This window comes from Lynx canadensis, chromosome A3, assembly GCF_007474595.2.
Source record: "Lynx canadensis isolate LIC74 chromosome A3, mLynCan4.pri.v2, whole genome shotgun sequence".
In the NCBI taxonomy this organism is placed as follows: domain Eukaryota; kingdom Metazoa; phylum Chordata; class Mammalia; order Carnivora; family Felidae; genus Lynx; species Lynx canadensis.
The window spans coordinates 8055091-8077808 of NC_044305.1; the positions used below are offsets into that span (position 1 = coordinate 8055091).

A 22718-nucleotide genomic window follows, 5' to 3' on the forward strand; every position below is an offset into this window, starting at 1 on the left:
AATATAGGTACTGTTAACATTAGCAATCATTAACATCTCAGGACAAATTTGAAATGGCAGTGTTCCAGCTCAAGGTGGACCGCAAAAGTTTTCGAGAAACCTGAAAGTTTACAATAAACTCACCAGGGAAGGGGTTGCGGAACAGTCGGGTCAGAAAAGAGCCAGTCACGTGACTGGAAAGCCTGGCGAGGAAACTTCTCTGGCCGGCGGTAGTTGTTGGTGCTGGGTCATAATGACAGCACACGAATTACTTTAAAACACTCAACAAAAATCTTCACCTTCTCTTCCTGAATGAGTAGAACAAGTTCTACCCCTGGCAGCTAGGACGACTCCCGAAAAAGAGTGTGTGTGTGTGTGTGTGTGTGTGTGTGTGTGTATGTGTGTGTGTGTGTGTGTGTGTGTGTGTGTGTGTGTGTCTTGCTTCCTTGGGGTGCACTTTGCAAGGGAGGGTGGGGAAGGTGGGGCAACGCGACTTAACGCTGCCTGGGCGCATCTCTGCACAGGGTAGTCGGTGTCCAAAAAGAGACGGGGCCGATGGACTTGGGAGAGGTAACCCGGCCTGGAGGGCAAGCCACGTTTTCACCGCGTATTTCAGAACTGCCCCAAGAGGAGGTAACAAGGACTACGCTGAGTACTGACTGCGGACAAGGCTCTGTTGTGTGCGCTTTACCTATTGTAATTCATTAAATGTTCAGAAGAACCGCGGGAGGAGCCTGCAAACCCAGCTGGCTCTCCTCGCCCCGGCGAAGACCCGAAGGTTGAAATGCCCTCTCACTAAGCCTCAAACACCCCACGCCGGGAGGCGCAGAAAGCCAACCTTCCTCCAGAGAGAGCTGGGTCCAGGCTGGCAAGCCCCGGCTCCCAGGACGCGCGGACCCCGGGGCCCCCCTGAAGGCGCCGGCAGCCTCCCCGGGGCCGCCCTCGGAGACCTCGCCCGCCCGGCAGCGCGATTGTGCAAGCGCGGGGCTGCCGCCGCGGCCGCCACTGCCGGCTCCTGCCCGCCGGGTCAGGGCGGGGAGGCGCGCCGGGCGCACACCCGGTGAACTCCGGGCGGAGTCGGCCGCGCTCCCGCCCGGGGAGCAACGTACCCGCCACCCGAGGCCCGGGCGCCCTCGCTCACCTCGCTGACTCCATCCTATTTCCACCCCCAGCCCTGCCCTCCGCCCCCTCCCCACCCCCCCGGGTCCCGCGTCCCTCCGGGCCAGGCCAGCCGGGGCCCACTGCGCCCTACCCAGCCTGCTGATTGGCTACCCGGGGCCTGCCCCGTGTCCATAAATACGTGGTCCCTGGGCATGGAGCGTGGAGAGGGACAGGAGGACAGCGCGGCGCCGCGCAGCATCCCTCTGCCCTCATTGACACCTCCACTCCGCGGCTCCGGACCTGGAAGTCAGCCTCGCAGCCCCACAGGCGGACCCACATCCCTTCCTTTCTTTCCCCTTCCAAGAGACACCCGGCCCCCGGAGGCACTCCTCCAGCGGGTCCCCGCGCCCTGAGGCTGCCGCACCCGGCAGCGCCGAGCATCCTTGCCGCGGTCCTCTCTGCTCCCCTTTCCTCCGCCGCCCCCTGCGGTCACACCTGCTGGCCCTCTTCGCCCTTCTCCCCCAGAATCGTCAGCCCCCCCCACCAGATCCCGCTCGCGCCTCTTTAACAAAGTCGTGCTTCCCGGTCCCCGCGCGTTCCCACGCGCCAGGTGTCCCCCGCTGCCATGAGCTCCCCCATCGGCAAGAGCCGCTCCCTTGCCGCCGTCCTCCAACAGCTGCGCCACCCGGGGCAGCCCCCCAGAGCCGTGACGTCTGCGGCGTGCGCGCCCCCTCGGCCGCGGGAGGTGCCCCTCTGCCCGGTGATGGAACGCGGCGAGGCGCAGGACGCGGCCGCCCTGCCGGGTCCCACCAACTGGCCGCTGCTGGGCAGCCTGCCGGAGATTCTCTGGAAAGGGGGGCTCAAGAAACAGCACGACACGCTGGTAAATGCCTCGTCGGGCCCCAATTCCCTCTCCCCTCTCTGCCCCGCGCCCCAAACCCTCCGCGAGACGCGCGGCCGGGGCGCACGGGGCGCTCCGGCGTCGCGGCAGCGGCGGGGGCCCCGGGAGGAGGGAGGCGGGAGGAGAGAGATGCGCTCCCGGGACTGCTCTGGGAGGGGGACGCGCGCTGACCCGGCCCCGACCTCCGCTGCAGGCCGAGTACCACCGGAAATACGGCAAGATTTTCCGCATGAAGTTGGGTTCCTTCGACTCGGTGCACCTGGGCTCGCCGTGCCTGCTGGAGGCGCTGTACCGCACGGAGAGCGCGTACCCCCAGCGGCTGGAGATCAAGCCCTGGAAAGCCTATCGGGACTACCGCCGGGAGGGCTACGGGCTGCTGGTCCTGTGAGTCCGGGCGGCGGCTGGAAGCTGGGAGGGGGTTCTCCGCAGGGTCCCCTTCCTACGCAGCGGGGAACGAAAGCCCCCACCAGGCGCAGCCTCCAACTCCTGCCTGGATCAGAACGGGTTGCACGCAACTGTGCTGCGCGCCCAACACCTGCGTCGTCTCTGGCAACTGGGCAGGGCCATGCCTTTCCGTCCAAGAAAGCCCCAAAGGGTTCTACAAATAGCGGGGTTCAGACTTTGGGGCCGGACGAGGTCGTGAAGTCACCGTGCCAGGCCAACCTATTCTATACAAAATTATCCCTTACAGTTCTCTGTAGTCCCCTTCTCTGAGCTCAAACGCCAGAAATTGACTTCTTTGGCTTTTGACAGTTACCTTTTTTTTTTTTTTTTCTGGAGGGGAGTGGGGGGTTATGACCCAGGTCTAGTCAGAAAGGTGAGGTTCAGGGGCATCAGGGTTGCATTGTAGGTAAGTAAAGGCCATAACGTGGTGAGATTCCTCTGCTTTTAATTGTTAGCATTTAACAGGTTAGCGCGTTTGGGTTTGTTTTTTTTTTTTTTTTTTTAATCCCTAATAGTTGTATTTTGGAGGATAATATATTTACTGGAATTAAAAGCCATAGTTATGCGTGGTGCATCAGAGGCTGTGCCGTCTGCTCTGGGATGAGGGAAGAAGGTGGATGATAAGAATGAGAGAGAGGGAGAGAGAATCCCAAGCAGACTCCACACCGCCAGCATGGAGCCTGATGCCGGGCTCAAACTCACAAACCATGAGATCACGACCTGAGCTGAAGTCGAGAGTGGGTCGCTTAAGCGACTGAGCCACCCAGGAATGTGACCTTCAGCCCGAGTCAGTGACTAAGAGAAGACAACGTTGTTCTCAAACAGATCTGGGTTGCTGGCGAAGGGAATGGTCAGGTACCTACTCTTACTGCTGAGAATTGAGGTACCTGGCCTTCCAAATCAACCCCCGCAAGGGCACCTCAAAAGGCCCGAGCCCATATTATCTGGACTTCCCCTTTCTGGTGTAATCTTAGGCGGAGAGGAGAGGTGCTTTTTCACCCCGTTGTGAAACCAGCCCCCAGTGTTCCAATGTGCATATTCTCTGGGTAGTTCAGTGCTCATTTGATTATTTAGTTCACACAATTCCAGCGCTGGAGGTGCCTTTGCTGCTCCCTTCTTTTCTTTGCAATTTGCTCTACGTATAATTTTGCTTCTCTCCCAGGGAAGGAGAAGACTGGCAGAGAGTTCGGAGTGCCTTCCAGAAGAAACTAATGAAACCAGTGGAAATTATGAAGCTGGACAACAAAATCAATGAGGTTGGCAGGCTGGGGGCAGCTTCCCTGGGCCTCCTGGGGAGGGAGAGATGTCTGTGGAACTTTAAGTCATAGCTACAAAGTACAGGCGGTTTGGATGGTTCAGGGGTCTCCCTTTACTCCTCGCTGTCTACTTCCTTCTCCGCCAAAACCTTACTCCTCCTTCCTTCCCTCTTGTGCAAAGTAACATCTCAGCGAGGGAACGATTACAAGCAGAGACTCTGGGATTCCGGTCTTGGATTTGAACCCCAGCCCTCCACCCTCTGGCCCTGTAAACTGACTATACCCTTAACTTCCCTAAGCTTCACTCTCCCACTCTATAAACTGGGCCTCGCAGGATTAAATGAGATAATGCTTATAAAATTCCTAGGTCGTGCCATTTAAGCTGGGTTTTGCAGGATGAGTAGGAGTCTTCAAGCCAGAGCAAGTGTAGGAAGGCGTTCAGGCAGAAAGAATAGCCTGCTGAAAATAGTCAGATGACATGATGTGTTCAGGAAATAGTACGTTCAGTGCAGCAGAGGTGAGGCTGTCTGTGCAATGATGCTGGACAGAGGGCAGCTCTTAACAATGTTTTTGTACCACGATAAGGCATTTAGACATTGTCCTTTAGTTAACAAGGGCCAAAGAGGGAGGGATTTAAGCATACAGTAATCTCTTTACTCCTGTTCACTTTGGGGGTTTATTTGGAACTGAACTTGGACCCGGAAAGGATCATATAGGTGCAAGAGTGCCAACCCAGGAGGTTTCAGGGACCAGGTAATGAATATAAACGTATTAGGAAGGCCCAGCAGGGATTTTTGCAAACAGGATAGGGCATGCCCTTTCTAGGAGCGACAGCTGCCCCATTCCAGCAAATGACTGTCACATGGGGATGCGGACCTAGTGGCTCCAGATTTTATCATTATTATCATTTTTTGGTTAAGTGGTGAAAATTCCATATGTTGATGAGAAATTTCTGGATTTTGGGGGGGAAACAAATGCAAAGTACTTTTTAGTGCACTAAGTGGACAAATTCACAATGCCCGTGGGTGGGCTTTGTACTCACACATACCTTGTTCCAGGCCCCAGCATGGCCGCTTTGCAGCCACGTGTCCAAGGGCGAGTGCCTTAGCCTCACTCGAAGCCCATTCTCTTGTCTGTTCTGCGGGAAATGGAAGGAAGATCGTATTTCCTACCTCACAGAGTTGTGGGGATCCGCTTACGTAGCACGCTTCAGGCACTGCTTGGTACTATACAAGCCTTGTAAAATGTGAGGCTTTAGCCATCAAAAACCCTGATTTGGGGGGTACCTGGGTGGCTCAGTCTGTTAAGTGTCCAGCTTGGGCTCAGGTCATGATCTCACGGTTCGGGAGTGCAAGCCCCACATGGAGCTCTCTGCTGTCAGTGCAGAACCTGCTTTGGATCCTCTGTTCCCCCCTCTCTCTCTCTCTGCCCCTCCCCTTCTTGTTCTCTCTCTCTCTCTCTTTCTCAGAAATGAATAAATAAACACTTTAAAAAAATCCTGATTTTGGCCACTGGCATCTAGAGCTCTTACATAACATGGCCCAGGTCACAGAGCTATTTAGCAAAGGAGCTGTGTCTAGAATTTGCAGATTTTTCTGGTCCCAAGTTCAAAACGCTTAACACGACGCCAGCTAGTAAGGAGATATTTGCTGGCCCAGGTATGGAGGCAGCAAACCTCATAGGGCTTGGGGTGTTGTGACAACTTGGTTGATTCCCCATTCCGATTAGAAGAAATGTTTTCCTTTTCTTAAATTTAGATCAAGAGCTGAAACCTAAGATTTTGGGTGGTTGCGGGAAAAGCTGAGAAAATAACCCGGGACGAGGTTGTTAGGGCAGGAGGTGAGCCCCCCGCAGGAGAATATGCAATTAGTGTTGCTTCATAATGAATAACGTTATAAGCAGTGAATATACAAGGTAGCAAACCCCGAAGTCAGCGTACTGAGCTTTTAACCTTTTGTTTTCCTTTAATGACTGAAATGTGTCTTTTGTGGTTTCTTTCCTTTAAGGTCTTGGCTGATTTTATGGGTAGAATAGATGAGCTCTGTGATGAGAGAGGCCGCATTGAAGGCTTATACAGCGAACTGAACAAATGGTCATTTGAAAGTAAGTTTGTCAGGGTACCTGGGTGGCCCAGGCGGTTAGGCGGCTGACTCTTAATCTCCACTTAGTTCTTGATCTCAGGGTTGTGAGTTCAAGCCCTGCGTTGGGCTCTGCACTGGGCGCCAAGCCTACTTAAAAAACGAAAGTAAGTTGCCTTCGCCATCTTGTTCATTTGATTTTCCAAGGGATTTTGAGGCTAAAATGTGACTCTGAGGATAGTTCCTCTATAACCACATACTGTCGCTGACAAAGAAGGGCCACTTGCACAGTCTTTTGTGCTTTCGGGCACTTAAGTTATGCTTTGCACTATAGGTTGTTCGTACAGTCATTCAACAAATATTTATTGAACACCTGCTATGTGCCCGGCACCGTGCTCGGTCCTAGAGATAGAACAGCGAACAAAACAGGCGATGACCGGGCTCCCGTGGAGCTTAGGGTCTGGTAGGGGTGACAACCAACAAGTAAACACACTTTATTATATACTTTGCCAAGAGGTAAGGGTAAGGTATGCGATAAAGAACAGTAGTGCCTAGAGGAAGCAAGTCTGCTTTGGTTAAGGAGACAGTCGAGGTGACACCTAAAAGAACAAGCCACAGGGCATCTGTGGGAAGATTATTCCAGACTGTGGAGACAGGCAGGGCACATCCCCCTGAGGAGGAAGCATGGGCGATGCGTCTGAGGCTCTGAGTGGGTGGGTGGGTGGGGGAAGGGAAGAAGGAGCTGAGGAGAACCAAGCCAGGGGCCGGAGGAGGTCTCAGCCAGAACTCAGGCTTTCAGTTCAAGTCTGATGGTGAGCCATGGAGTGTTCCAAACAGAAGCTGGGGATGATCCCTTTCTTCAGGGAACCCTCAGGGAATAGCAAGCAGGGGTCTGCCTGGCCCAGGAAGCTGCCCAGGGGCGAGAGGCAAGGAAACACTTCTTATAGAGTGGGCAGGCACCTGACCGAGGAAGTTCAAGGCTGTGGGAGAATCCGAAGGGCTGCATCAGCTGAGGTTGGTCATGGCCCTGGTGCCGTATCAGCTAAGTCCTGGCAGCTGAGTAGGAATTCACCAGGTGAAAGTGAATGAAGGAGCAAAGAAAGAACAGGAAGGCGTTCAGAATGACGGGAGCGTGTCCTGCAAGGGAGGGGCACTGCGAGGGCAGAGGATGGGAGGAAGGCAGCAGCCGACCCCTGTGAACCAGGGATGGGAATTCGGTTTTGAGCACGGGGGCTCCTGGAAGTGATGTTCTACGAAGCGTTTTTAGCAGAGGGGGGCTTGGGCTGATGTGCTGGAAGGATCGCTCTGGCTGCTACTGTGAGGGATCGGAGAGGGCACCCCAGGAGGGAGGCTTTTGTCGTGACCTGTCTCCCCCATCAGCTCAGCCTCACTTTAAATTTTTTTGTTTACATTTATTTATTTTTGAGAAACAGAGTGAGACAAAGCGTGAGTGGGGGAGGGGCAGAGAGAGAAGGAGACACAGAGTCCGAAACAGGCTCCGGGCTCTGAGCCGTCCGCACAGAGACTGACGTGGGGCTCGAACCCACGAACCGTGAGATCATGACCTGAGCCGAAGTCGGATGCTCAACCGACTGAGCCACCCAGGCGCCTCTGAGCCTTACTTTAAAGCTACAGCCCACCCGACTATGTTAGCACATTAGAAAACGCCATGCAAAGAAGAAACCCGCAGAAGGTGTTAAGGGGACAAGGACAGGAAAAAGTGAAGGGATGATTACAGAGGAGGAAAGGGAGTGTATATTTTGGAAACTGTCCACTGGAAATACCCAAATGAAGGAGTATCAAATGCATGTCTTTGCAAGTCAAAGAAGATGTGACCATGGTGGTTTAAGAATTATTGTCTAGCGTTATGAGAAGTCTCGAGGAAGGCAGTCCACGGCCGGCACACAACTGATGTCACTGGGGACCCTTTCTATCTTTTTGTTCATCCATCCTTTTTTTTTTTTTTAATGTTTTTTTAATTTATTTTTGAGACAGAGAGAGACAGAGGGTGAGCAGGGGAGGGGCAGAGAGAGAGGGAGACACAGAATCGGAAGCAGGCTCCAGGCTCCGAGCTGTCAGCCCAGAGCCCGACGCGGGGCTCGAACCCACGGACCGTGAGATCATGACCTGAGCCGAAGTCGGACGCTCAACCGACAGAGCCACCCAGGCGCCCCTTGTTCATCCATCCTTATTGGCCTGTTGCAAAATGGCTACTGCCTCTCCTGGTCTCCCCTCTGCCTTCTAGGCAAAAAGAGGAAGGAAAGAGGGAAGAGTTAAGCCAAACGCACTTGCTCCTTTTAGCAAGAAAGTGAAAGTATTTCCTTTAAGCCTCCTTGGCCACGCCTGTTGGCTTCTCAGGCTGCTACCGGAAGCCCGGGAAGTCAGGGAACGTGATTGACACCAGGGTCTTAGATCAATCCAGATTGTTGCCCGAGGACTGATATGTTGACACCCTAAATAAAATCGGGGTTCTCTTAGGAAAGAAATGGGGGAGAATGAGTACGGGTAGGCCGTGAACAATGACTACTATGCATGGTATCCGGGACAAACTCTGACAAAAGCCAGACATTGAAGGACAGATTCATTCGTGTATAAAAATGGTTATGTTTTCACCGCAGCATTTCTGACCAGGAGGTTCTGCAGGGGCGTGGAGACAGCTTCTGGAAAGTGGGAAAAGTATCGTCATGCCCCTTTCTCCCAGACTTTCTACCTTTCCTCTGTTCTTTGAAAAGCCCTCACTTTTACAAAAGACGGAATCATGCCTTCAGTAGCCAGCTACTTGGAGACCCCAGTATTGCTGCGATTGTGTGACTGTTGGTTGTTTTTAAATAACAGGCATCTGCCTTGTGCTCTATGAGAAGAGATTTGGACTCCTTCAGGAGAATGCAGGAGATGAAGCTTTGAACTTCATCACGGCCATCAAAACAGTAAGCATCACCTTGAGGAGCACAATTTTCCTGATCTGCAGAATTTCACAAACACGTCGTGTTTCCCCAGGAGTAGCACACACACGTTATTTTGTCACAATAGTCAAGTGTTAATTTCAAGGTGTTATGTGTTTTCATGGATGGATGGGCATGGATGGTCATGAACCGGGAAGCATGCTACATCATGGTTTAGGCAAGTTTAAGTAGGTGTTTCAGTTGAAGGTCAGTTGGTGGGAGTCCTATTTCAAAAAGAGTCTGACGTTTTTCAGATGTAAAATTTTTGAATCCTTAGGTCACAGGGGGTTATAGAGATACTGTGAAGCTGGTATAGAAATGGCTGAAGTTTGGAAATCATTGGAAATTGAAGTCAATAAGAAAGTGATGGTTTTCCTTTTTCCTTCTTGTGTAAAATATTTAGGTCATAGAATCAATTTTTTTTAATGTTTATTTATTTTCGAGAGAGGGGCACATCCAATGGCAAATCGTCCCAAAAATTGTTTTCAATGTGCTATGGGGCCCAGGGGAGGGTTCCACCCCCAGAGTTGGTGGGAGAGGCCTGGGGGGTGGGGGGGAGTGGGGTCTTTGAGTTCCTGCGGGGTGTGGAGAACGCTCCTCTTCCGGTGAGGCGGTTGTCTTCGAGACAAGGGGGATCCAGAATGAAAAGGCGTTGCGTTCCCCACAGATGATGAGCATGTTTGGGAGGATGATGGTGACCCCGGTTGAGCTGCACAAGAGCCTCAATACCAAGGTCTGGCAGGCCCACACGCGGGCCTGGGACACCATCTTCCGATCAGGTAATGGGGCCACACACACCCGGCATCCCTGTCTCTGGAAGGTCTGGAATGATCCCGATGGAATTTGCTCCTCCTGATTCTTATGGGCTTTGCAGTCACGAGTTTAGAATCTTCCCGGTGTAGACAAATTCTGAGGAAAAGGCACATGGCAGCTTTCTGCAGTTTCTGGGAACTCGAAGCAGTTAAAAACAGGAGCTTTGGAGTCAGATAGGTGGATTCAAACCCCAACTCTGTCACTGGTGTAGTGGGTTGACCACATGTGCTCTCTCTCTTTCCTCCTCAGTAGTCTTGTCTCAAATGGGCTAATAGTAACAATGCCTACCTCACTGCAACCGTTTCTAGGTCTAATGTAGATACGGTCAAGACCTGGCTTCTCACAATACCCAGTGGGTCCGAGCTGTTTCTGCTACATTATGAGGGGAATATTGATGCCGAATATTGTTCAATGAGTATCTCTGTGCTTACCAGTATGTACCAGTAGGAGGTCCCGTATCCTATCATACCATGCTGTATATTTTATACACACACATAAACATATCCTCATTGAATCGTCACCAAAACCCCTATCAGGTAGGTCCTCCTATTAGCCCTGAGTGACAGAACTGAGACATGAAGAACTAACTTTCTGGCCAGGGTGTGAAGCCAGAGAGAAGGGCTCCCACAGCCCAGACTCTAACTGCTGCACCGCTTACGGCCCTTGTTACTGTTGCCAACCTCACCATTATTATTATCCTGGCTTGGCTGGCACGGTAGACTGAAGGAAGAGAGACGTGTGCCTAGAATGTTCTTTACAAACGTTAGAAGTTTCTACTACTATCGTCAGCATGCACGGGCACTGCAGTGTGTGTGTGTGTGTGTGTGTGTGTGTGTGTGTGTGTGTGTGATTACACTGGGGACGGTTCTCTCCTCCTCTATGGCCCCGATTTGGGAGCTCAAGTCCCACGACCTGCATTCGTGACCAAAGTGGCTAGGCACCTGGACCTGGGTACGAGTTCTGATTCCGAGAGTGGACCCGAGTCCCACCTCTGTCTCATGATGGGCTCTTCCACACTCTAAGCTTTTAAACTCAAACTGTGTGACCTGTAGGCTAACGGTTGTAGCAGCACCTGGGAGCTTGTTAGAAATGCAGATTTCCAGGCCCGCCCCAGACCCCTGCTCCCAAATCTGCATTGTAAGAAGATGCCCAGGTGATTCTTGGGCATCTTAAGGTTTGACCAGCCCTGCTCACGCGGTCATTGATCAATTCTTGGCGACTTAACGATGAGTCAACATTAGCTCATTGGACACATTGTCAGTGTCCCTGCAAAGGCCCTGTAAGGTGTCGTGGGGGGATTTCGGCTGGGGTTCCCTCACGCTCGATCCTAATCTTCACCTCACTTCCCTTCCCTCTTCTCTTCTCCAATAGTCAAATCTTGCATCGACAGCCGGTTGGAGCACTGTTCTGAGCAGCCCAGCAAGGATTTCCTTTGTGATATTTATCTCCACAATCAGCTTTCCAGGAAAGAACTGTATGCGGCTGTCACAGAGCTCCAACTGGCTGCAGTAGAAACGGTAAGGGCTTGATTTTCCTTTGCTGAATGGTCCAGAAAATCTTCTCGTGATGCATTTTAAAGAGGCATTCGACTCTCTCATTCCACAGGGATTCACTGAGCACTAGTCTAGCAAAAGGGTGCGAGAGACCCAGTGCACAGCCTTGGTCCTTAAACTTGTGACGGGAGGTGAATTCATGTGCTCTATAGCGGAGAAAATCCGTGCGTTCTGTGACAAATACATACGGTCTCTGGGAATTCAGAAGCAGTAAAATTCCACACCATAGCAAGATAGGTCATCTAGGTTTTTCTTTTTCTTATTCTTTGATAATCTAGATTTTTTAAAAAAAACTGAACGTATTCTTGAAGGTTGCGAATGTTACCCCAAAGTGCCTGATTGTGGTGGTTACTTTAAAAATATTGCAATGCTCTCTACCAGTCCAATATTTTTTCTTTTTATAAAGTTCATGTATTTATTTGGAGGGAGGGGGGCAGAAACAGTGGGACAGGAGATCCCAAGCGCCCTCCAGGCTATCAGCGCAGAGCCCGGCATGAGGGTCGAACTCATGAACCTGAGCTGAGATCACGTCCCAAGCCGAAATCAAGGGCGAGACACTTAACCGACTGAGCCACCCAGACACCCCTACTTTTTCTGATTTAAAGCTTAAAAAGAGTGAGTCAGGGGAAACTTGGTTTCACCTTGCATGAAACAGCTAATTTTAAATGCCCAAATTCTGTCCCCATGTGCTTGATAGCCGTGGGAGTACCAAATCCAGCCAGACTCCAAATGCACATACTGACAGATGTCCGGGTGGGTTTGATTGTCCTTGATCCGTTTTTTTGAGCTCTCACTGGCGGGATGCATATTAATATTCCTCGTGATCCAACGTTTCATGCACCTGTAATCTCTAAGAAGAATGGGTCCTGCTTCATTTCTTTTCCGTGTTTCCCGTTTCTTTAGTGTCTCTTGTCCACAGAAAACGTAGGGGTTTCTACCTCAGGAGGAACAGCAAAGTTGTAATTTCTCCTCATGCCCCAGAAGGTTTTGAAAGGGGGAAATTCATTTCAGCTCACTTTCATACTGAGTCACTTACCCTAAGAGGATCCTTGGAGGGGTAGAAGTAAAGCCTCACCCTTTATCTTTTGTGTTCAACTGGAATGTGAGCTCCAAGGGCAATGACTTGGTTTTGGACCTGCTATATTCCCAGGATGTAGAACAGCACTTCGCATATAGTAGGTGCTCAACAAATACTTGGTGAATCAATGAAAGGACGCAGAAACCAAGTGCCCGCTCTGGGCCAGGCGCTGTTCTAGGTGCTTGAAGGAACACCATGAACCAGAGACAAAGGTCTTGGCCTTCATGGAACTTAACCACTAGCAGGGAAGACCAACCCAACACACGTAAACAAATAAATAAATATGATCATATCAAATAGTGGTAGGAGATATGGAGGAAACCATCAGAGTAAGGGGATAGGAGGGGAGGGCAGGGTACCCTCTCTGGGGGAGTGATACGGAAATGGTGGCAGGGAGCCGGCCATGGGAGGATCTGGGGGAAGAGTCCTCCCGGTAGAGGAAATAGCATGTGCAAAGGGTCTGGAGCAGCAAAAACATTGGAGCTGGAGACCTGGCAAATGTGGTCAAGTTGACATTGCAGAAGTCCAGGGGCCGTGTTAGCCAGCAGCCTTAGTAAACCGTTCAGATTTTATGACACCTGTGATGGAAACGTCTCAGGGCATTATAAGCAGGGGAGTAGCCTGATGGAATTTATGTCTTGAAAAGAGGGCTCGGGCTGGTGGGGTGGAAGGTGCACTCAGCGTAGGAAGAGTGGAAGCAGGGAAATGAGCTACGCGACGCATCTCCTCCACGGAGGTCAGGCCGGGATACTTAGGGCCTGTGAGGTCTCCCAGGCCCCCCCCCGCCTCGATTCAGCCCCTGCAGTTACCTAAAAAGGCCCCGGCTGTCTTACAAGGCTTTGGCGAAAGCTACAATCATTTGTCTTCTGGAAACTCTATTTGGTACTTGCGGTAAGGGACCCGCTGATATGGTTAAATGTTTCCTTTTTCGTCCTGGCAATTCTGGAAGTCACTTTTGGAAAATCAGAGAAATTTGAAAGTGTATCTAATTTGGTGGCTACGCCCTCTTCCTGTTTTGTAAATTGGACTCTTGTAATAATGCCCGCCAGGGTTTGTTTGCATCTGAGGCCACCGGTCTTCCCATGAAGAAGGTTTGCCTTGGAGGCATCTTCTTCCCAAAATAGTAAATACCATTGGCTCCGAATCGTCTCGCACTTTGCTCATTTATGTGAGTGGCACATGCAATTGGCAGATCTTCGTGTCTGCAATGACCGTTTTTACAGGAATATTTGGCTTATGTTAAGTAAGAAAATAAAAATAAAATAAAGACCTAAAAACAAATACATATGACTACCAGTGGTGAATATCATGAAGCTGAAAGCTATGCTGGCTATTTCTGCCCATATTTTTTCTCTTCTTGTTGCCTTTGGAAAGGAAGTATAACACTCCACTTAAGGGACCATGAGCCTGTGTCAGAAACTGTGGCTGGTTCCTTGAAATACTCAACGTGATGCTAGAATTTCTTATTTTGCTATTGGCCCCCTCCTGCAAGGGTTCTGTGCATGTGGCTGAAACTCTGGGTTTCACAGATTCAATTCCAGAAATGCATTTTTTCGTGCGCATTTGCACTGTAAAATTAAAAAGAAAAAAAGACTCATTAGCAAAGCTGCTAGGATCCCCACCCCTCTCTCGCCACTGAAGTTTTCTCTCCATTTTCTATTTTAAAAATGTTTAATTAAATGTTTTCCTTATTTTGACATAATCATAGATTCACATGCAGTTCTTTTTTTAAAGTAATATTTGTTTTATTGGGGGGGCAGAATGCAAATGGGGGAGGGGCAGAGAGAGGGGGACAGAGGATCTGAGGTAGGCTGTGTGCTGACAGGCTCACAGCAGTGAGCCCTATGCGGGGCTCAAACTCACGAACCCGCGAGATCATGACGTGAGCTGAAGTCGGATGCTCAACCAACTGAGCCACCCAGGCACCCCTCACATGCAGTTCTAAGAAAAAATAGAGAGGAGTCCCTTGGACCCTTCACTGACTTTCCCCCAGTGGTAACATCTTACAACAATAAAACCTTATCGCAACCCGGAAATTGATGTGGATACAGTCCTACCAGCCTGCTTTCCTTTCACCAGTTCTACAAGCGTTCATTTGTGTTCAAACAGTTTTTGAATCAAACTATATTTTAGGTGTCCCAATGCAGCTGATTATTTAAGGAGTCTATCTTGATTCCCGCTGCTATCCTTAACTGGCATAGTTTATAAAACAAATCTGAATTTTCACATCCTGTATTGTTTACTGCACAGCGGATAGGGACACGTGAAAAGGCGTCATGAATGCATTTGCAAAGCAAGGTGCTAGGCATCAGCTTGTATTCAGCTCATAACGGTTTTAAGGCAGTTTATTTGCAGAAACCCAAGTTTACAAGTTTATGTCCCTTTGGCTTTCAGACGGCAAACAGCTTAATGTGGATTCTCTACAATCTATCCCGTAATCCCCGTGTGCAACAAAAGCTTCTTAAAGAAATTCAGAGTGTATTGTCTGAGAATCAGATGCCACGGGCAGAGGATTTGAGGAATATGCCATATTTAAAAGCCTGCCTGAAAGAATCCATGAGGTGAGAATACATGGGGAAGCCAAGAAGAATATTCTAGGAAGCCGTTCTCTTTAATACACAGTCAGGGTCTCCGCACCCACAGACAGCACCCACAGTTGATTCAGAAACGTTTGTCAAACTGCAAAAAAAAAAGAGCCTTCAGATCATATGACCATATTCTTTTTCTATTACTCATTTCCTAAATCATTTGGGCAAATTCTACTAAAATTTGGGAAAGTCAGTGTCCTCTCCTTTAAATCAGTAATAATAATAATAATCATCATCATCATCTCATGAATGCTATAAGCACTAATTAAGATCAGGGCATAATTGAAGGATATGAAAAGAGTTTGAGCGAGGGAACCGTATTATTATTTGATAAGACAAAGACACATCTTTGTTTTTGAGCCTCTGGTATAAAATGTTCTGTGAAAATTATGGTTCCACCCTTTCTGGAAAACAAAACTCACAACGTGTCAGCATTAGAAACAAACAGCTTTCGCTTCAGGAAGGGCAGATGGGAGAACACCAGGACAAATCAAGCTGAAGCGTGACACGTAAAAAACACACATTTGAAGTCTAGAATGAAACAGAAAACCACTTTTGACAGCTACTAAGCAGTGACTGGGGAGTTAACCAACACGATAAAAACAAGGGGTTCAAACAGGAGGTATACATATCAGGAAGGAAGAGACTGAACTTTACGAGAGTTGTGATCACGCTCCCTTTTTGAGTACGAACTTATGCAGGAATTATTGATTTAACCAGAATCTGCATTTTCTTTGACACTTGATCTAGAAATGGGTCTGTGCTCACCTTTACGCCTTTAATTTTGTTTTTTCAGGCTGACCCCAAGTGTACCATTTACAACCCGGACTCTTGACAAAGCTACGGTTCTGGGTGAATATGCTTTACCCAAAGGAGTAAGTAGCATTTGCTCTTAAAGAGCTTTGAAAGACACACTTCATCAGATCTCCATAAACACCTGTCCTGGGAGAGCATTCGTTTTGGAAATATGTATATTTTTGGATGTAGTTGACCTGTTGCATCGTACGGTGTTAAGATGAATGTTTCGGGGACTCAGAGACCTAGATTCAAGTATCGCCTTGAGTGAGTTACATAACCTCTGAGCCTCAGCTTTCTCATCTGTAAAATGGGGATAATAATGGAACGTACCCCCTGGGGTTGGTGAGAGTGTGATGCAACATTTTAAAGTTCTTTACCGGTTTATCGCCTGGTACATTTCTAGTACTAAACACGGCCTGCCAGTCACCATATTATAAACTTGGGGGTTGCTTTTACATTTGTAAGGTGACCACTTCTGTAAATTTTGCTCTTCAAATGTTTTCTTCTAGTGATTTTTAAGTGCTTTTGTGTTTCTGTGTGTTTTTAGACAGTGTTGATGCTCAATACCCAGGTGTTGGGATCCAATGAAGAAAATTTTAAAGATTCCAGTCAGTTTAGGCCCGAACGGTGGCTTCAGGAGAAGAAAAAGATTAATCCTTTTGCGCATCTTCCGTTTGGTGTTGGGAAGAGAATGTGCATCGGTCGCCGACTGGCTGAGCTCCAGCTCCGCTTGGCTCTGTGCTGGGTAAAACTCTGGTTCCTTCCTTTCTTTCTTTCTTCTTTCTTTCTTTCTTTCTTCTTCTTTCTTTCTTCTTTCTTTCTTTCTCTTTCTTTCTTCTCTTCCTTCTTCCTCCTTTCTTCTTCTTTCGTTTCTTCTTCTTCCTTCCTTCTCTTCCTTCCTTCCTTTTCTTTCTTTCCTTCCTGTCCTTCTTTCTTTTTTCTTTCTTCTTTCTTTCTTTCTTTCTTTCTTTCTTCTTCCTTCCTTCTTTCCTTCCTTCCTTCCTTCCTTCTTTCTTTTTCTTTCCTTCCTTCTTTCTTTTTTCTGCTTTCTTTCTTTCCTTCTTTTCCTTCTTTCCTTCTTTCCTTCCTTCTTTCTTTTTCTTTCCTTCCTTCCTTTCCTTCCTTCCTTCTTTTTTTCTTTCTTTCTTTCTTTCTTTCTTTCCTTCCTCCTTCCTTCCTTCCTTCCTTCCTCCTTTCTTCTTTCTTTCTTTCTTTCTTGTGTTTATTTATCTTTGAGAGGAGAGGGGCAGAGAGAGAGGGAGATACAGAACCGAAAGGAGGCTCCAGGCTCAGAGCTGTCAGTGCAGGGCCTGACGCAGGGCTCGAACTCACAAGCTGTGAGCCAAAGTCGGATGGTTAACCGACTGAAGCCCCTGCACTCTGATTTCTGCATTTGTGCTCTGTGCTATTCCACCACCCAGGAGAAGAGGGGTAGCGCTATCTTTTCTGTGCATGTGTGTTCCAGATCGTCCGCAAATACGACATCGTGGCCACGGACGACAAGCCCGTAGAGATGCTGCACCTGGGTATTCTGGTACCCAGCCGGGAGCTCCCCATAGCTTTCTGCCAGCGGTAAGAGCCTCAGGTGAGCATCTGGGGTGCTGTGGACGACCAACGAGTGAGCTGAGCTCAGAGGTCAACCACACTTGGCTTTGAATCCCTGCTCACCACTGATTTGCTGGGTGACCTTGAGTAGTTTTCGAACCTTTCCGTGTCCATTTTCTTTTCATTTGTAAGGTGGGGACCGAAATTGTATCTCACTAGAAAGTTGATATGATACTAAATACTCAACTGAGCCGAAATCCTAGCATCAACTATGTGCTCAGTAAAGACAAGCTGCCGTTACGGGTTTCGTGTGTGAATAGCAGGGGTGGACAACCTTTTTCTGTAAAGGGCCGGGTGGCAGATATTTTAGGCTTTGCAGGCCACGAGGCCTCCCCCACGTCCCCTTAACCCTCTGCCTTGTAGCTCGGAAGCAGCCTCGCAGGATTCATCAACAAACAGGTGTGGCTGCTGTGTTCGTTTTCTATTGCTGCCGTTACAAATTACTAAAACAAATGAAATACAAATTGCTAACGCTTGTGTTAAATAATAAATGTATTCGCTGAACAGATTCGTGGGTCAGAAATCCGACCCAGCTCTTACCAGGCTAAAGTCAAGGTACTAACAGGGCTATCTAGATTCCTTTCTAGAGGTTCCAGGGGAGAATCCATTCTCTTGCTAATTTGGGTTTTTGGCAGGTTATTGCTGCTGCCGGAGGGCAGCTGGTCCCAGCTCCCGAGGCACCTGCCTTCTTTGGCTCATGGCCTCTTCCTCCATTTTCAGAGCTAGTCGGAGCGGCCAAGTCCCTCTCCAGGCTTCCAGTCTCTCCTCCTTCTGTCATTCAGAATAATCTCCACCACCCCCCCCCCACCCCGCAACCTCTCCCAGGGGCGCCTGGGTGGCTCAGTCGGTTAAGCGTGTCTGACTTCAGCTCAGGTCATGATCTCCCAGTTTGTGGGTTCGAGCCCCACATCGGGTTCTGTGCTGACAGCTCAGAGCCTGGGGCCCGCTCCAGATTCTGTCTCCTTCTCTCTCTGCCCCTCCCCCGCCCACACTCTGTGTCTCTCTGTTTCTCAAAAATGAGTAAACATCAAAAAATTAATAAAACAAAATAATCTTCCCGTCTCAAGGTCCATACACATAATCTCATCTGCCAAGTTCCTTTTGCCATGCATTCACAGGTTCTGGAGATGAGAGCATAGCCATTGTCCCAGGGCTATTATTCTGCCTACCGAGACTGTTCCAATAAAACTTTATTTATAAATGCAGGTGGTATGCTTATTTGACCACAGGGCTTTGATTTCCAGACCCTGGAATGTAAGTGTATATATTTACTACCCTGTGTTAAATACAGTGTAACACTTTTTCTGCATTGTACCATTCACTGCCTTTTCCAACTGTATACGTGTTCTCTTACCACCTTCACAACTGTGGCCATATGCACGTACCAGCTACTATTTATTTAATCACTACTTAATTGTTTCCTTGAAATTAACACAGACCTAATAGTATACTTTAGCCTTATTTCCCAGGCAATAATTTCCTTGATGAAATGATAAGTGTTTCAGTTCAGTTATTTTTCCCGAATGCACAATACAATGAATTTTTAACTATTAAGGTGATACACACTGAGCTTCAAAAATCTCCACTCTCATCTTCCGGGGAAAGATGACATTTCCAAAATCAGGCTTTCTAGCATCACATGCCACTATTCAGTCTCATTCTGCCCTCTCAAAAGCCTCTCCTGGGATTTACCTAGAACTGGCTGCAATTTGCTAACTGCGAGTGAAGGGGAGTTTGCTGACAGGTGGATTATTGCGGGAAATATGCATTTGCAGATGAAATTTCCCCCCAGGTGTCTGGCATTAGACAATTGTCACATTCTGAGCATCCCAACAGAATGGAATCAAGTAGGATAACGAAGGAATTTTCGATTAATTTTGAAACGCCCAAGGACAGCACGCACACTTATCATAAGAGAAACACACCTTCGACACGAGCCCCTGGCATTTTTGGTGTGAACACTTATTTTTTCGCTAATAATTCCTCTCGTTTAATTATAATCCTTTAATGTATAATTGGGGTTTACTTTACTTTCCAGAATTTTTTTTTTTTTTACCATGACCAAGAGCAGCGATTTTTACCCTCTTGCAAGAATGGTCCTTATGGCTTCTACGTTACTGGAAAGCAAACTGCAAAAGCTAGAGCCTGCAACAGTGCACAAAGGACAGTCGGATCTAGATGCTTATACTCATTCTTCGATACAATTGTTCCGGAAGCTGCACTATGTAGACGATGGCATTTAATAAGATTGTATCTGGCTCCGGAGAGCAGACTGAGTGTTGGGAGACAAGACACTACAGGGTATGCTGCTGGCTTACCCCGAACCCGTGTCCACACCGGCTTGGCTTAGAGAATTGTTCAGGATCCTGTTTTCTTTTGCATCTCACCGTGACGTGACAGGGAGGCTGGGCCTTTATTTGTCAGTTAGTCTGCAGACGTCACGACATGTTTCTGTCCCCACCTTTCCAAATTCACACCGCTTGGATCTTTACTTCTCGAGAGTGAGTTTACGTTTCATGATGTTAAGCTAAATTGTCTGGGGCTTGGGGTTAATAATGACAGTCCATTTATTGTAACTCTGCTTAACGTGATATTGGGGAAAATACTTGTTTATCACGTCAGCAAAACTAAATGTTAAGGTTACCGGGTCTCCGTGAAACTGCATTTTTCCTGTTTTGAAATTGCAGCATTCTTGGGAAATTAGAGAAGAACTCTATTTTAAGAAGTACTTTGATGAAGTCAGAACCTCTTATCTAAGAATGCCTTACTGACATACTGTGGCATCATTTTGTGAGAGGATTCTGAAATTCTTTATTTAGGTAATGGATTTCCTCTATGGCATTAAGAAGTGAATCAGCAGTTTTTTAAAGTGTGTGTATGTGTGTGTACTGTAATGGAAATTTGCTTACGTCATTTTTAAAAATATATATGGTATTTGATTTAGGATCTGTGGTTTAGAACAGTGTTTCCCAAAGTCCAGCCACAGTTTAAAAATATTCAGTGACTTATCATGCCTTAATTTTCCCCTCTATAGAATGGAACAGTAGTAAAATGTGTATATGTTATAGATTTACTGTATCGGCCATGTTATGTGATTTCAACTCCCTGAGAAAATACAGTTTCATAATGGAAAATGCATAGAGATTTATACAATACTTACAAAACTTTGTGAAAAAACATGTGTACGTATGGTTTATTTTTATATATATTTACTACTACGTTTCCTAAAAACATACTATATGTTTCTGTATATTTGATAGGTTTCTCTTTTTAGGTTATATTTTTAGGATATTTCAGAAGTGTACTTTTATATCATTCCATTTGAATGATTATGTACATATCACTAAAATAGATGTATGCTTTCTCCCTACTGTGAAATTATTTTGTAGAATTCTAAATCCACATGTCATCAGATCTCATCTGTAGATCTTCATTGAACTCCCTGAAAATCAGAATAAAAGTTTCCAAATATTCCAAAAATGTTTCCTCTTCATTGCATCTGTTGTCTTACTAGGAAATTTTCTCAGTGTGTCCATTTTACAAGCCCCGGATCACAAAATCTACTCTTATAAACAGCTGGACTTGTCCATAACAGTTTTACAGAAAGATAATCATTTGAATGGCAAAATAGTTTTCCATTTTTTGCTGCTTAAATATTTTTCAAGTCCATCTAGTTCTCTTTTTTTAATGTTTATTTATTTTTGAAAGAGAGAGAGAGTGCACAAGTGGGGAGAGGGGGCGAGAAGAGGCAGACATGGAATCCGAAGCAGGCTCCGGGCTCTGAGCTGTCAGCACAGAGATCGACACGAGGCTCGAACTCACAAACCGTGAGATCGTGACCTGAGCTGAAATCGGACCCTCAACCCGCCGAGCCACCCAGGCGCCCCAAGTCCATTTAGTTCTGTCTGAACCACCACCTCCCTCCGGATGAGTGCAGACCCTCCCAGCTGCTCTCCAGTCTGTTCTTTGTCCACTGGCTGTATTAGCCTTCTCAAACCCCAAACCCGATTTTGTCTTATCCCTGCTTCTGTGGCGTTCCATTGCTTCTATGAAAGGATCCAATTTCTTAAGCCAGACGTCAGTGTCCTGGCATATTTGGCCTCTCTGAACCACGGGCCCCAGCCCACATCGCCCACACCCAGATGCCTCTGGACCCCTCCACACTGGCTTCTGCCAGTTTCTTTGATTCCTTCAACACTATCGGCCCACAGGGTTTTGCACCTGCGGTCCCTCCTCCTACCATCTTCCCTCCTGGCACATTCTTTGCCTGCTCCTCTCCTACGCACCAGTCAGAGATCAGCGCAAGCTTCCTAGAGGAAGTCTTCCTTGATGACTAAGATGCCCCAGAGGCTGGCCCTGGCATCGGGATTCATTAAGGAAGTGATTCCAGAAGATACTGTGAGAGACTGAGGGCAGCAGGGTAGGAAAAGGAGCCGAAGGCAGTGCAGCTTGGGGAACGTTCCAGCTTCCCGATCCTCTGGGGAGCTCTGGGCTTGTAGCTTACAGCATGGCTGGTTTGATCTGTGGGAACAACTCCCAGGCCGCACCGTGGGGATGTCCTCTCTAGCTCTTAGTGGTGTCCACGCAGAGTAGCCGCAGAAGCCCAGATTCATCCTGTTGATGGGGTTCATGCCAAGTCATAAGACCTCTTCCCTGAGGCCCGGTGGTCAGTGTGGAGTATGGTGCTGGTCACAGGGCAAATGTAACTCAGACGTATTAAGATTGTCACCAGTCATGCATGCCATTCAGTGCCTGTTCTGTCTCCCTTAAGACCGGCTCAATTCTTTAGCTTGAGCAAAAGCCTAGTGGATGTTTCTAAGAAACCAGCTCATGTCACCATGGAGAAGACAGTCCACTCACTTTGTGGTGTCCACATAATTTTCTGAGAGAGCAAGAGGGAAGAAAAGAGAGAAGGAGAAGACAGGGAGGAAGGAAGGAGAGAACTGAGAGATCAAGGGACTCTCAGTGTGGTGGAGATTCCACACACTGGCACTGACCGCCTGACGGGCAGATTATTGATGGAGTAACTACTCATACGCAGGTGGTCGAGTAGAATTGCATCACATGCACGCATTCGGCCCATGCAAACTTGACCACCCATGCTCAGGGTGGAGGACCGACTGAGAGCAGGCGACACAAGTGATTCCAAGAACCTCACTCCACGAGGAGCTGGTTGGAGCTGGAGACCCAGCTCCTGTCCCATTTCTCATACACATCTCAAAGTGTGAGTGTCTTCCGGGCCTGTATGCGGCCTGAGGAGTCAAGGATGTACATTTTCACATGACCTAGACCGTAGATATGAGCGAACCACTTCATGGTGTATCCAGCCAAGAGAGCAGAAATGTCTTCCAGCCCTGGAGGGAATGCGAGCTGTGTGGACGGATAAGAGACGATACTTTGTCTTTACAATATAACGTTGGGGATGGTTTTAGGGAGGTGAAGGTAACTCTAGGCAATTTTGGCCTTGCTTGCTTGATCCGAGAACCTAAATCCTCAGGGTGCCTCCCCTCTGAGGCACCACCTCTGTGTCCCATGTCCTGTAGACTCCATGTTGGTGTAGGAGGAGAAACATGGACTTAGGC

The 22718-nt window shown here is 48.2% G+C and overlaps 1 protein-coding gene across 2 annotated transcripts; it reads left to right on the plus strand.

The window, feature by feature from the left end:
- Positions 1 to 1288: 1288 nt before the first annotated feature.
- Positions 1289 to 20616, plus strand: LOC115509950 (1,25-dihydroxyvitamin D(3) 24-hydroxylase, mitochondrial). 2 transcript variants are annotated; one of them, XM_030309361.1, is made up of 12 exons: positions 1290 to 1963; positions 2175 to 2365; positions 3588 to 3681; positions 5688 to 5784; positions 8595 to 8686; positions 9369 to 9480; positions 10886 to 11031; positions 14540 to 14706; positions 15530 to 15608; positions 16079 to 16276; positions 16997 to 17116; positions 19175 to 20616. In XM_030309361.1, the coding sequence occupies exons 1-11, from the start codon at positions 1706 to 1708 to the stop codon at positions 17105 to 17107; spliced, it is 1545 nt and encodes a 514-aa protein (XP_030165221.1). In that variant the 5' UTR covers positions 1290 to 1705; the 3' UTR covers positions 17108 to 17116; positions 19175 to 20616. The 2 variants fall into 2 exon arrangements, with proteins under 2 accessions (XP_030165223.1, XP_030165221.1); XM_030309363.1 differs by lacking the exons at positions 9369 to 9480; positions 10886 to 11031 and having other exon boundaries at positions 1289 to 1963.
- The last annotated feature ends 2102 nt before the right edge of the window (positions 20617 to 22718 follow it).

Excerpts from the sequence above, each read along its gene's own strand:
- LOC115509950 (XM_030309361.1), top strand. The coding sequence starts at position 1,706 with ATGAGCTCCCCCATCGGCAAGAGCCGCTCCCTTGCCGCCGTCCTCCAA. Across the intron at positions 5,785-8,594 it reads GAACAAATGGTCATTTGAAA|GCATCTGCCTTGTGCTCTAT; the intron begins GTAAGTTTGTCA and ends TTTAAATAACAG. Across the intron at positions 16,277-16,996 it reads TCCGCTTGGCTCTGTGCTGG|ATCGTCCGCAAATACGACAT; the intron begins GTAAAACTCTGG and ends TGTGTGTTCCAG.